The sequence below is a fragment of the Anarhichas minor genome, unplaced genomic scaffold (assembly GCF_050575085.1).
Source record: "Anarhichas minor isolate MPS153535 unplaced genomic scaffold, ASM5057508v1 ptg000043l, whole genome shotgun sequence".
Taxonomy (NCBI): domain Eukaryota; kingdom Metazoa; phylum Chordata; class Actinopteri; order Perciformes; family Anarhichadidae; genus Anarhichas; species Anarhichas minor.
The window spans coordinates 8,022,821-8,035,484 of NW_027466489.1; the positions used below are offsets into that span (position 1 = coordinate 8,022,821).

Consider the following 12,664-nt stretch of genomic DNA (forward strand, 5'->3'; position numbering starts at 1 on the left):
TCCTGCATTCTCTCGTCCTGCATTCTCTCATCCTACCCATTCTCTCGTCCTACGCATTCTCTCCTCCTGCATTCTCTCGTCCTACCCATTCTCTCGTCCTACGCATTCTCTCGTCCTGCATTCTCTCATCCTACCCATTCTCTCGTCCTACGCATTCTCTCGTCCTGCATTCTCTCGTCCTACCCATTCTCTCGTCCTACGCATTCTCTCCTCCTGCATTCTCTCGTCCTACCCATTCTCTCGTCCTACGCATTCTCTCCTCCTGCATTCTCTCATCCTACCCATTCTCTTGTCCTGCATTCTCTCATCCCATTCTCTCGTCCTGCATTCTCTCGTCCTACCCATTCTCTCGTCCTACGCATTCTCTCCTCCTGCATTCTCTCGTCCTACCCATTCTCTCGTCCTACGCATTCTCTCGTCCTGCATTCTCTCATCCTACCCATTCTCTCATCCTGCATTCTCTCATCCTACCCATTCTCTCATCCTGCATTCTCTCATCCTACGCATTCTCTCGTCCTGCATTCTCTCATCCTGCATTCTCTCATCCTACCCATTCTCTCGTCCTACGCATTCTCTCGTCCTGCATTCTCTCATCCTAGAGAGAGAGAGAGATCCTATCAGCTTTGACCTACAGGTTATTAATAACAGCAGAACCTGCCCCTCACTTTCATTTCCCATCGGTCAACCAGCTCACGGTGGGCACTTCTGCCCTCTGTCTGTCAATGTATGTCTCTCCACAGCTGCAGTCCCGACTAACAACCAGAGCCAGGTCATTTGGAAAACCACTTCACAACACACTCATTGCTCCGTTTTTGATTCGTCTGTCTAGACTCCAAGGTGAATTTAAAGCTGCAAATTACCGTCTGTGTTTTGTAAAAAAGTGAAATGCTGCTTATAAAAGCATGAGGACAGAACATTCTGACCCGCCATGTTCACTGCATAAATCTAGCAGGAGTCTTTTTCTTTCCCCTCCTCGGCACTGTAACACATCTAAGCTGCATTTCCCCCCTCTCCTGCTTGATTCAGTGGAGACTTACAATACATCATCATTTACAGTGAGCCCAAAAAAAGGTCACACCATGCTTCCCAGTGTGCTGCTGTTCTGATGTGGTGGTGGCCGGTGTTAAGACAGAGGGTTCTCCCAGGCTCTGCTGACACACTGTTTTGTGCAGAGCTTTTGAAACAGGAGCTCATGATCATATTTTATTGAGTATGTTCTACGTGCCATTTTTCTCGGAGATTCTAAGTGATTTACTGAGATGAATCTTTCCTTCTGCTTCCTCATATGCCATGTTTTTTGTGGGTTTTTTTTTTTTGGGGGGGGGGGGTTGTTTCTCCAGCTCAAAAGCAGCAAAGCAAGAGCAGAGGGAGAAAAGATAAGAGGGAGGACAGCAATGCGAGAAAATCTGAGAGAGTGCGTATGATGGAGTAAGCCTCAGAAATGCGAAGCCAGTGGATGCACAAAGCAAACGCAGAAGAAAAAAAGCAACAACAATGCCGATGATAAAACCACCTTCAATGACCGGCATCATTAATTGTCCCTGGCCTGCTTTGAACAGGATATTTTTTTAAGGCATTGCTTTGACACTCACTCTGGGAGATGTTAGTCAAATACTGTGAATCTCTGCATCTCTAACATTACTGACTGGCTCATTATCATGTGTAAAGGATTCAATGTCGACCCCCTGTTGATGCATTGATCTCTCTCTCTCTCTCTCTCTCTCTCTCTCATTATCTGTGAAAATCAATCACCATTGATCTGCTTTACACCTTTTGCTCCTGGCACACAACATATTCATTTTTAGGTGTATCAGCTGTCAGCTGATTAATTGAGCTTACCTCACACTGTGGGGACTGGTGGAAATACCATGCAGATGCCATATTCTCAGGCTAAAATCAACAACAACAAAAACAACTCAAGGTTGAAGACTAAATGAGGCGGCACTTCGGTGCTGCACACTGTTCAGGGACAGTTTTCGCGGACAATTCTGCCAAACGTGATGTGTCCTCGCTTAGACAAGGCTGTCTGCGTACTGCAGCGTTAGTGACAGAGTAGACAAAGAGATGTCAGCTAGTAAGAGCTCTGATTTGGACACATCATTGGCCTACTAACCCATGAACATGACAGTATGTGATGGATGGATAATTACTGTGGTGATGGAAAGTTTCTGCTGCAGTGCTGCAGGTGAATCAGGCAGTGGGTGTTGTTACTTTAAACTCCAATTGGGATAGGTGTGTCGGTGTGAGTGTGTACCTCGGGATAGGGCTGGGCAATATGGGAAACATTAAATATCACAATATTTACGACCAAAAATGTTGGTATCGATATTATACAGGGTTATCTATTGGTGCTTTTGATAAATATTTCCACAAGGAGGTTTTTGATTTTTTTTAAAAGCATCAGTAATGTGGATATAATGACGAAGAGGGAAAAGGCAACTGATAGAGCGGCTAGAGCAGTCTGGTAAGTTCAGAGAATTACATCACTTTACTGGAATGCAACCAAGCGACAACCTTAATAAGGTGCTGAAAGATGATGCTAATGAGGAAGTGACAAAAACTGCGGTTCCTCAAATGGCCAATGATGGCTGGAAAACCGGGAAAACCAGGAAAGTACGACACGTATGTGATATTACCATCTCCCAAATCTAAGACGATATTCATATATCACAATATATCATATTGATATACTGCCCAGCCCTGCCTTGTGAGAAATATTAATGTGATTCTTTTGATGAAACAAAAAAAAGATTGTTTCTGTCTGTGTGTGTGTGTGTGTGTGTGTGTGTGTGTGTGTGTGTCTGTGTGGTATCTGTTGTTGCATAACACTTTTGAGAAGTGTTTGTGCAGCATGTCTGTGTGCAACAAAAAGAGGAGAACCCCCAGCAGTCCCTAAACCTGTCCGACTGTGAGAGCTTAATTTATCATGCAGAAGCAGCAGCTGCAGCTCTTCCTCTGGCATGCACGCAGGCACGCACGCACACACACACACACACACACACACACACACACACACACACACACGAGAAAAACGATTAATAAAACATTTCTGTTTTTACTTTTATGGAATAAAAAAAAAAGAAACAAAGTAGGTATTACCACTCTACACAGTAGGCTAAGCCTATTTGACAGGACACGGAGAATAACAATGATAACAGTAAATAGCTGATGTAATAATTTGATGGACAAACGTCACTTTGTGCGGTGATGCAGGCAACAGAGAGAGGCGATGCACTCACATCATGAAAGATAGTAAGCCCTTGTCCGGCGCTGTGCGGCGGCGGCTGCTGCTGCTGCTGCTGCTGCTGAGCCAGAAGATGCTTCTGTTTGGCCGACTGCAGGCACATTGTGATCATCTCCGTACAAGCCAGCATCTTTGAAACGCGTTAGAGACACACCTCGATCGGGCGGATCGCTCTAAACTGTTGACGGGAGGGAAGGCGGACGTAAAGTATTGTCTGGAGGAGAGGCAGGCAGGCTGCAGGTGAGACAGATACCAAGTGAAGGCAAAGAGCGGGCGGGGACTCGGAGATGCTCTGCAACTTTGTGCGGAGCTGCCAGAGCGGAGCTGCCAGCCAATCACAGCGCCCCCCCCCCCCCCCCCCCCCCCCCCCTCCCCCTTCCTCCTGCTGGAGCCGCTGTGATTGGCTCGTTTATCTGCGCCGGGCATCTGGATCAGAGCGTTAACTTCATCAGCACCAAATGATCCGTATATCCTCTGATAATGTAAACAACACATTAATGCACTAAACACAAGTCATCTTTCAATGTTACACCAACTTGGGATTTAGAACTATAACCCACGATGTAAAGAGTAAGTTATAGTAGCTATTAACAGCAAATAAGATGCAGTTTATTACATTATGACGTACGCTTTATAGTGCGGGAACGTGTACGTTTAATGTATCTTTGCAATGTAAGTTTAACGTTGTGAAATGTTTGATACATTCATGTCAAAACAACTTTGAGCTGTAAAATTCCACTAGACTCACTTTTATCAGACACTGCCATCTGCTGGATGCTGGGAGTTTTGATATTTTTTCTTAAAAATAGAATCCATTATGATTATATTCCATTACATTTGTTCTGACGTTGCATTCAGGTTTATTCCTTTTTAAGAATATTATGAACAATATAATTGCATTCGTGCCTTTGAGCTGAATGCCTAATTGGTGTAGTGGTCTAAAAGTGGGCTGATAATAAAACGATAGTGTCAACAACCAGATAGCCTACACATAGGGACTGTTTCATTGGTTTTATTCTTCTTTTTTACAAGGTTGTTTATATCATCATCATCATAACCTTTTAAAGTCCCAAGAGCAGGAGTCAAGGGGCGGAGCACAGCGATTCGAGAGCAACCCGTTGTCATTTCCTCTTCCTGGTCTTCAGTAAGTTTCACTTTCTCCCTGCTGAGAAGTCAGAGCTGGTCACCGTCAGCAAGCAGTTTGGTCTTCATCTGGCTGGAGCTACAAACTTCAAACTTGATACCTGTAAGTCCACTTGAGGAAGCGAGTGTCTGATGCGGACAGTGCAGCGGGCAACTCGACCAGATCAGGTTGGACATAAACTTGTCTGTAACGACAGCTGTGTTTGTCATAACTGCGATGTTTGCGCCATACATGTTGTTGTTCCACTCCTCGTTTCAGGTGTAATTATGGCCTCTGAAGTTACACCGAAAGTCGATTTGAAAGAGGGTGAGCGGCTCAACTTGGTTTCGATTTTGTTCTGAGGTTTCTGATCTAATGTCATGTCACAACATCCTATTCCCAATATATGATATTTAAAACTTATGTTTCATAACTAGGCTACGTGTTGGAGAGGAAAGTGAAAGTGTGTCATTGTTCTGATTAGTCATGAACTTACATTCTCTAGTCTAATTATAGAAGTAGCAATAAATGAAAGTAGGGGAGACCAGGGGCAAATGTAATAATTCTCCAAATGTTCCTTCATAACTCACAGGCTGCTTAAAATACACCAGTCATCTTTTGATACAAGAAACATACATGTGCACTAATTCATAATATAATTTAACTATTATAACTAGTAACTAACCCTAACCCTATAACAGACACATTAATTTTGATACACCCTTTTAAAATGTGTAATACATTTAGAATAATGGAAATACATTTTTTTTTTTTTTTTACAGAAAAATATGACAACACATGCAAATGGTGCTTAAGGGCACAGGTGCTTACATTAGGCCATGCATCTTGCAGCCATGATAACATCTCTATGCTAGCAACACCTATCTTTTCATCGGTTGTTGATAGTTTGAATTCGCAGCCATCTTAACTTTAGACAGCAGAAGAAAAATACTGTACATCCAAAGAGTAACTTTCATACCTCAAAATATGTATTTATATATATATTTTTTTAATTCTGCCAACGTTTTCTGATCGTTTCTGATTGGAGGAATTGCGTGTAGTACAATTGCCCCAAGCCTCCCCTACAATCAAATGTAACAATGTAATATTCTTACAGCTGAAACACTCAACATGTATAAAAGCTATGATATGTGACAGAGAGGAAAGTATAGACAATGCACCACACAGTGCACCACAGGCAGTGCCATCCAATAGTAACATCCGTCACTGAGGAGAAATGTTGACAATAAGCCACTTGAAGATAAGAACTCTTCCCTTGCTCCCTGTGCAGCGGAAGAACTGGCCCTCTCTCTGAGTGACGCCCTCAACAGTGGGAACGGACAGGAAGCGGTCCAACTTTGCCAGAAACTGTCCCAACTCCCTGTCCCAGTGTCCGTCAGCGTCAACAGTGAAGCCTACCCTCAGGACTCCATAAGGTGGGACGCAACCGTGTGTATGCATGTGTCTGTGTGCTGGACTTGCTTATTTTGGCCATAGTTTCCAAGACGTAAGAAAGGAAAACATGAATCTTGTTCCCCGTGGGAAATAATTTGCAATTCCAATGGCAGTGTTTCATTTTTAGAGTGGATTCTGTTTTGAATTGGGATTACGTAATTGCTAAGTATACGAGACAGAAGGTAAAGAATGGCGAAAGTGTGTGTGCGCATGTACCGTATGTGTCTGTGTTTGGTTGCTGCTTGTTGGAAATGTGAAACTAAGTGGGGTTTGGATGCATATTTAATAGAAAAATCAAGGAAAAGCTGGTTCCATTGTTTTTGATTCCATAGGTTGCGGGTCGGAGTGGAGGATGCTCAGTCAGATACCGTCATCCCAGTGATTGCTGTGGTTTCTACCGACATGACAATTGCACAACTTAAAGAAAAGGTACATAACGTGACAGCAAACGCTTACAGCTTTACTTTCAATGCACGCAAATACTGCACATTGCGCACACGCTTCCTGGAACAAATTTTCAAATCAAAATGTCATTGAATGACCTGTCTGTCCCTCGTTTTGTGTTCACAGATAAGCAATGAATTTGGGTTCCTCCCCTTGCTGCAGCGCTGGGTGATCGGGAAGCGGTTGGCTCAAGACCGGGAGACGTTGTACAGCCACGGTGTCCGTCAGGACGGAGACCAGGTCTTCCTGTTCATCCTGTCTGCCAATTCTACTCAACTGACACTGCATCAGCACAAGCATGACCAGGAGCAACAACGCATAGAGGGTCAGTAACAAACACGCGCGCGAAGAGATCAAGGCTGCTTAGAACAGTTCTTTTCTTCGTCAGTTAATCGGTTCAATTCATTTTTTAGCAATTAGTCTGTCAAAAATATTGACTATTGAATCCTGACTCTTTACAAAGTGAGGAATGCACTAATTAACTACTGTCTTTCCTTTGCTTTTATTTCAACAACAGTGCCAATTTAATACCCTTTGACTTTATTCGATCAGACAATGCCTAATTAATGAATAAACAAACCAAAGAAACTGTTGAATCATACGATCCAAACAATGTGTTTTTGATTTGATGCAGACACATTTATATAGGTTCAATACCCGCCTTGATTACAGGTGGAATTTACAAGTTATATTTAAGTTCAATGACATTATTCTTTATTCTTAGGCATCATGGAGTCCATGCAACTTTTACCCAGAGGGCTGGGCAGAGGTGGTCGTGGTGGTGAGAAGAAGACAGCTGCTCCTCCCGAGACTCAACACATTCCTCCTCCTCCTCCTCCTCCTCCTAAACCAGCGGTGCCGGCTAAACCTCAGGTCAGAATCCAACCTGTGCATTAGACATCATGTCTGCATTGTGACTCCATTACTGTAGTTAAGTATATCTGTGTTTCGTATGTAGTTTGGCTGGCCCTGCCCTATATGTACGTTCTTGAACAAACCAACGCGTCCCGGCTGTGAGATGTGTGGAGGAGATCGGCCGGAGGGTTACCAGGTGCCTGACATCTACCAGCCGGACCAGCAGGAGGTTCTTCGAATTCAGCAGGAAAGCCTGGCCATGTTGCAGTACGAAGAGGTAACAGTGCTGTTTATGAAAAAATCGGGCAACTGGTATTTTCTGAAATCTGTTCAGCCTATCTCATCTAAATTTGACGAAACCGGGAACACCGAGACTCATCACAACATACGTTATGTTGTGTGGGGACCAGTCGGCAATAGACCTGCAGCACAGTGCAGCTGGCGTTTTAGCAGGAGTTGTCTTTGCAGTTACATACACAAATATCAGAAACACCTCTCCAGATAATGCAGTCCAGAACAGCACCGTCACCATGGCCTCAATGCTATAACATATAAGTTAATTAATAACTCTATGACAGTGTTGAACAAAACTGAACAATATAGGCATCGCCCAAGTCAATTTAATGGCTGAACAGTCGTATTGGTGTGCACTAGGTTGTACTTATTTACACAGAAAAAGTAGCCTCTGAGTGTGTAGTAAGTGTTGTTTTTTTGTCAGCTTTAATCACATGGTCAGCCAGCTTAAAAGATTTCTACATTTTGTTCTGTGACACATTTTTTTTATCAAGATTCCAATTTTGACCCAACATTCTTTATATGTATGATAAATGCAGAACCAGTAGATGGCCCTTGTGCACTTACAGAGGCAAATAGATAAAAGGGGAAGTAACATAACAGAGTGAAGTCCTGGTGATGCTCATGGAAACTTTTAAAGCAGATGCCACGAGCTTGTTGTTTCAACAGTCTCCAGCGGTTTCACTTTCCTTTTTCTGGAAACGGAGGAGAATAGGGTTTTGTCATTTGTCGTGAATCTCTCTGTTGTTATCGCTTCCCTCCCTTTTCCGGGTGACGAAGGCTCAGCAGGAGGAGCGACAGAGGAACTTCCTGCATTTGTTGGCAACAGAAGACAAGAACCTTATCCCCAACACCACAGAGGTAGACTGTCCCATCTGCTTCTGTCCCCTGGCGGCAGAGGAGGGCGTCGTGCTCAGAGAGTGTCTACACACCTTCTGCAGGTCTGACACACAGAATGATTTTGTTGCTTAGTCTTATGTCGTAAAAAAAAAAAAAAGCTTAAAGTGATTTCTCTGCTTTCTTAAAGTCTACAATGGCCACATACATGCCATTATCTGCAGAAATGGGCAAATGTTAGTATTTTAAGCGTTTATTCATTAGTATTTGTTTTTTCCTTGTTTAGTGATTGTCTAAAAGCGACAATAGTGAACAGTCAAGATGCTGAGGTGTCCTGTCCTGAGAAATGTGACAGCAAGCTGCTGGACCGAGAGATCAAAGCGGTGAGTGTCAGACTGGAGAACGAGAAACTTCTTGAAGGTTTCTGGAGGAGGAAGGACTGCCTCACTAGGAAAAGCAGGCCTCTCCAGTGCTCTCAGGGGAGACGCTTCAAAGGTTTGATTCAAAGTGCACGGCCAAAGCTGTAGCACACGGACGCGAGGCAACACACTTTATCAGAGGACTAACGTTTCGATGCCAAGAGGGTCTTCATCAGAGTTAAACGGTACAGAGATTTAGATTATCTTCAATAACCTCCCGTAATTAGGGACTGATTCAGCACAGGTTGGAAAAATTGGCCCTATTTTTCCAGCCTGTGCTGAATCGGCTCCCGATTAGAGCAGGTCAGAGAATGAGAACCTCTGTGCTGTTGGACTCTGATGAAGGCGTTGCAAAGTTCGTCCTCTAATAAAGTTTGTTGCCTTAAATCCGTGTGCAGAAAATCTAAAACATCAGCCCCATCTCAAAGCTGATGGGAAACAGTAACATGTGAAAACCAATAATAACTCAAACGGTTTCGTGACCGTGTTCTGTCCACTTAAACAACCGAAATGACAATCTGGTCAATGATGAAGAAAATGTACTGTGTATAATTAAAATGAGCCCATTAGCTTTGTAGACCTAATGTAATATTTCACTGTTTATGTGCGTCTGCACTGCTTGGTCAGACTGAGTAAAAGAAAACGGTGGTTTCTTCTTCGTCTTCAAACCTACCTGTAAAATGTAAGAACTGTGCGTGGAATATAAGTTATCCATAAAGGACCACGCAACATAAAAGCATGTGTGGGAAGCTCATTGTTAATCTTGATTTTTTTTTTAAGAAATTCTTCTTAATTAAAAAAGCAACAGAAAATGGGAGATCTAGCAAGTCAGTCAGTGGGGGTGGAGTTATAGTGGTAGTAAATCCATTATTCAAAACTCTTCCTGGGAGAAGAACACTCAAGTTCTCTAAGATGATAACCCTACAGTATGCACACTCTTACTCTCTCTCTCTCCCCCCACTGTATGATCCTGGATACAGCTGCTCACAGAAGAGGAGCACCAGCGCTTTCTGGAGTTGCGTCTGAGCATCGCAGAAAGCCGCTCCGAGCACAGCTTCCACTGTCAGACTCCCAACTGTCGAGGGTGGTGCATCTACGAGGATGAAGTCGATGAGTTCCACTGTGAACTCTGCGATGAGACCAACTGCATTCTCTGCAGGGTAGTTTTTTTTTTTGGACATTCACAATGTTAACTGACCCGGGATTTTCTCGCCGTGTAGTAACCGCAGAAGCACCAGACATCAAGGGAGTTGTGTGTGTTTTTGCAGGCCATCCATGATGACATGAACTGCAAGGACTACCAGGATGACCTGCGCACCCGAGCAGAGAACGACCTGGCGGCTCAGCAAACTAAGAAGATGCTGGAGGTAGGGTCAACCTTACAGCTGCAGTCTGTTGCCCCGTTTGGCAATAAACACTTGTGTGCTCCTTGGCGCTTGTAGATCAGTTTGGATCGAGAAACACGATCCACACTAAACATATCCCCTCATTGGTTTTGCACCAGTGTGCTACTCAGTCAGCCATAAACCAGTACAGCAAGCTCTGAGGGGTCTTAAATGTAGCTTCATTATATCCTGGAGGAGCCAACTAAAACACTGGTAAAAAAATAAATAATATTTTGCTAATAAAAAAAACCCATCACGTAGAACTTTAAATGATTTAATCAAATCTAATGGTATGAAATGATTCTATGATGAATCATGGATAAAGAGAAGGCTTACTGTCTGCACTCGACTTCAAATGCCAACTCATTTGTTTTACAAGTTCTGCACTGACCCTGACTTAGTTAATTGTACACTTTATATTGTAATATGTATTTTTATGTGTGTGGCTCGAGCAACACCTCAGGCTCCTTGTTCTGAACTCTGACTGATTCTTTCAGTTTGGTCCATGCTTTCCCAGCACCAAGGGGTTGTCCTCATAATCCAACAGCAACATGTTTTTTTATTTTTGAGTTGGGTGTATTATTTGGCTGGCGCTGTTTTGTGTACATTTTTTTTTTTTTTCTTGAATTGCATACTTGTGTAATTCAGCGTTGTATTGTGCATTTCTCACCCTATGGCTTCTCTGCATTTAGATTTGATTTTACTCCACCGTATTTCAATATAGAGCCTGCTACAGAATGGGGAGGCCATGAAATGTCCACGGTGTGACATCGTCATCCAGAAAAAAGATGGCTGTGATTGGATCTGCTGTTTGATGTGCAAGACAGAAATCTGCTGGGTCACCAAACAAGCTCGCTGGGGACCAAATGTAAAAAAAAAATAATATTCACTCACACGCAAGTAGAAAACCACTTCTTCAGTGTTGGTTTAGTATTCAAGCAAATATGACTTTTCCTTTTGTTGTTGTCTCTTACAGGGTAATGCCGACACATCTGGGGGCTGTAGATGCCGAGTCAATAATCAGCCTTGCCATCCCAACTGCCAAAATTGCCACTGAGGGAAGCACACTAATGAAGACGCAGAGGAAAAGCAGATTAACTTAATGCTGGCTACGTGAACGTGTTCAAGACGCTGTACAGGGGTTGTCTTGTCATTGAGGCACAGCTTTCTTTGTTGCGCTGTAAAAATGATGCAATGTAAATGCTACATACAAGCTATGCAAACTTTTAAGCTATATCTTCCACTTCTCCTCCGCTGAGGATTCTAACTGTCAGTGTGAGATTAGTGGGATCTTCTGATAAAATAATACTTTGTTGTTGCTTATTAATGTAGATGTTGACCTATGGCTACTGCTTTCATAGCAAAAAGGTTTGATGAGCCAGCAATCATATTGCTACCAGTTTAATTCTAAACTTTGATAGGATAAAGCTCTGAAACTGACTTTTTTTTTTCATCTATAAATATGTAAAACAAAAAGGCTAATACTCAAATTCATAAAATAAGAAAACAATCCATAATTAATTAATTCACGTCATTTTTTCACATGAATAATTTGACTGTTTTTTGCCCCTCATCGTTTAGTCTATACCAGATCTACAGACAGGAGAGTGTTACGATTGCTGTTTACCAAAGTACCTTTCTGAAGTAAACTGACCAAAAGGTTTATTTTGAAGTTGTAACCAGGGTGTATTTGCTGTTTTTTCTTCGAAAAGTGACCAAAATAAGAATGTGTTATCTGCACTATAAGAGCAATAGATTTACTTTGTCGACTAATGAGAAGGAAGTTGTTTACATTAAATTAATTTGTTCAAAGCTAGTCTGCCGCACTTGATAATAACTTTAATCCTGTGCATTTATCCCATCCTGAGTATTGAGCAGCGGTAGGCTGCTGTAAAGCGCTCGGGGATCAACTCGGGGTTCGGTGTCTTGCTCAAGGACACTTAGGCACACAGACAGTAGGGGCCAGGGATCAAACTGTCAACCTTGTGGTTAAATCAACACCCGCTGTACCGAACGATCTACAGCCGCCTAAACATGGCGCTGTGGGCAGATAATGATGCTGTACTTTTGTCAGGCATTTGGGACTTTAACTGGAGTACTTAAGTGTTGTTTATGTCTTGTATCCATGAAGTTTGTTTGGCTCCACCTCCACGTTTTTTTAAAGTGACAGGCCTCAATTCTAATAAACTGGAACTGCAAGCATACAGTAGTGTGTTACCATAATTGTAACACAATGAAATGTGTTAACATCAAGCCCAAAGGAACAACAAAGTGCCAACGTGGCGATGAGCTTCAATGTACAAGTTCTACGTCTGAGATGTCTTAAAATTGCTGATTTATTCAGACGGAGAATATAATAAGTAATAATTCTCAGCCGGGGATTACGCACATACACAGCATCTGTGTATGCAGAATCAAAGACGTCTCAGAGAGAGAAAATACAAACGGTTACTAGACAGTCTGTTGGTGTGTAGAGACAGTAAGGAAAGGGAGTAGAGATGCCTTCTTCTCAGGAACAGAACGTCTGGAGGACTAGCAGGTGTGTGATAAGAGAGCGGAGAGTTGAAGGCGAGATGACCGTTAAGAAAAAACAAATCCTGTTAGCAGG

At 42.8% G+C, this 12,664-nt stretch overlaps 2 protein-coding genes across 3 annotated transcripts in view; one reads left to right on the forward strand and one right to left on the reverse strand.

Annotated features, from left to right (window-relative positions):
• Nucleotides 1-3,374, reverse strand: part of necab3 (N-terminal EF-hand calcium binding protein 3) — a 34,546-nt gene extending 31,172 nt beyond the window's left edge. The window contains exon 1 of the mRNA XM_076110809.1: nt 3,240-3,374. Within this exon, the coding sequence (XP_075966924.1) occupies nt 3,240-3,374 (135 nt within the window). The remainder of the gene's footprint in view (nt 1-3,239) is intronic.
• A 1,026-nt stretch (nt 3,375-4,400) lies between these two features.
• On the forward strand, nt 4,401-12,258 carry rbck1 (RanBP-type and C3HC4-type zinc finger containing 1). 2 transcript variants are annotated; one of them, XM_076110465.1, is made up of 13 exons: nt 4,401-4,555; nt 4,647-4,694; nt 5,659-5,803; nt 6,155-6,251; nt 6,393-6,591; nt 6,991-7,139; nt 7,225-7,398; nt 8,196-8,356; nt 8,539-8,635; nt 9,652-9,831; nt 9,940-10,038; nt 10,781-10,924; nt 11,033-12,258. In XM_076110465.1, the coding sequence occupies exons 2-13, from the start codon at nt 4,655-4,657 to the stop codon at nt 11,111-11,113; spliced, it is 1,566 nt and encodes a 521-aa protein (XP_075966580.1). In that variant the 5' UTR covers nt 4,401-4,555; nt 4,647-4,654; the 3' UTR covers nt 11,114-12,258. The 2 variants fall into 2 exon arrangements, with proteins under 2 accessions (XP_075966580.1, XP_075966581.1); XM_076110466.1 differs by having other exon boundaries at nt 4,404-4,490.
• The last annotated feature ends 406 nt before the right edge of the window (nt 12,259-12,664 follow it).

Excerpts from the sequence above, each read along its gene's own strand:
- rbck1 (XM_076110465.1), top strand. The coding sequence starts at position 4,655 with ATGGCCTCTGAAGTTACACCGAAAGTCGATTTGAAAGAGG. Across the intron at positions 4,695-5,658 it reads GAAAGTCGATTTGAAAGAGG|CGGAAGAACTGGCCCTCTCT; the intron begins GTGAGCGGCTCA and ends CTCCCTGTGCAG. Across the intron at positions 7,140-7,224 it reads CGGTGCCGGCTAAACCTCAG|TTTGGCTGGCCCTGCCCTAT; the intron begins GTCAGAATCCAA and ends TTTCGTATGTAG.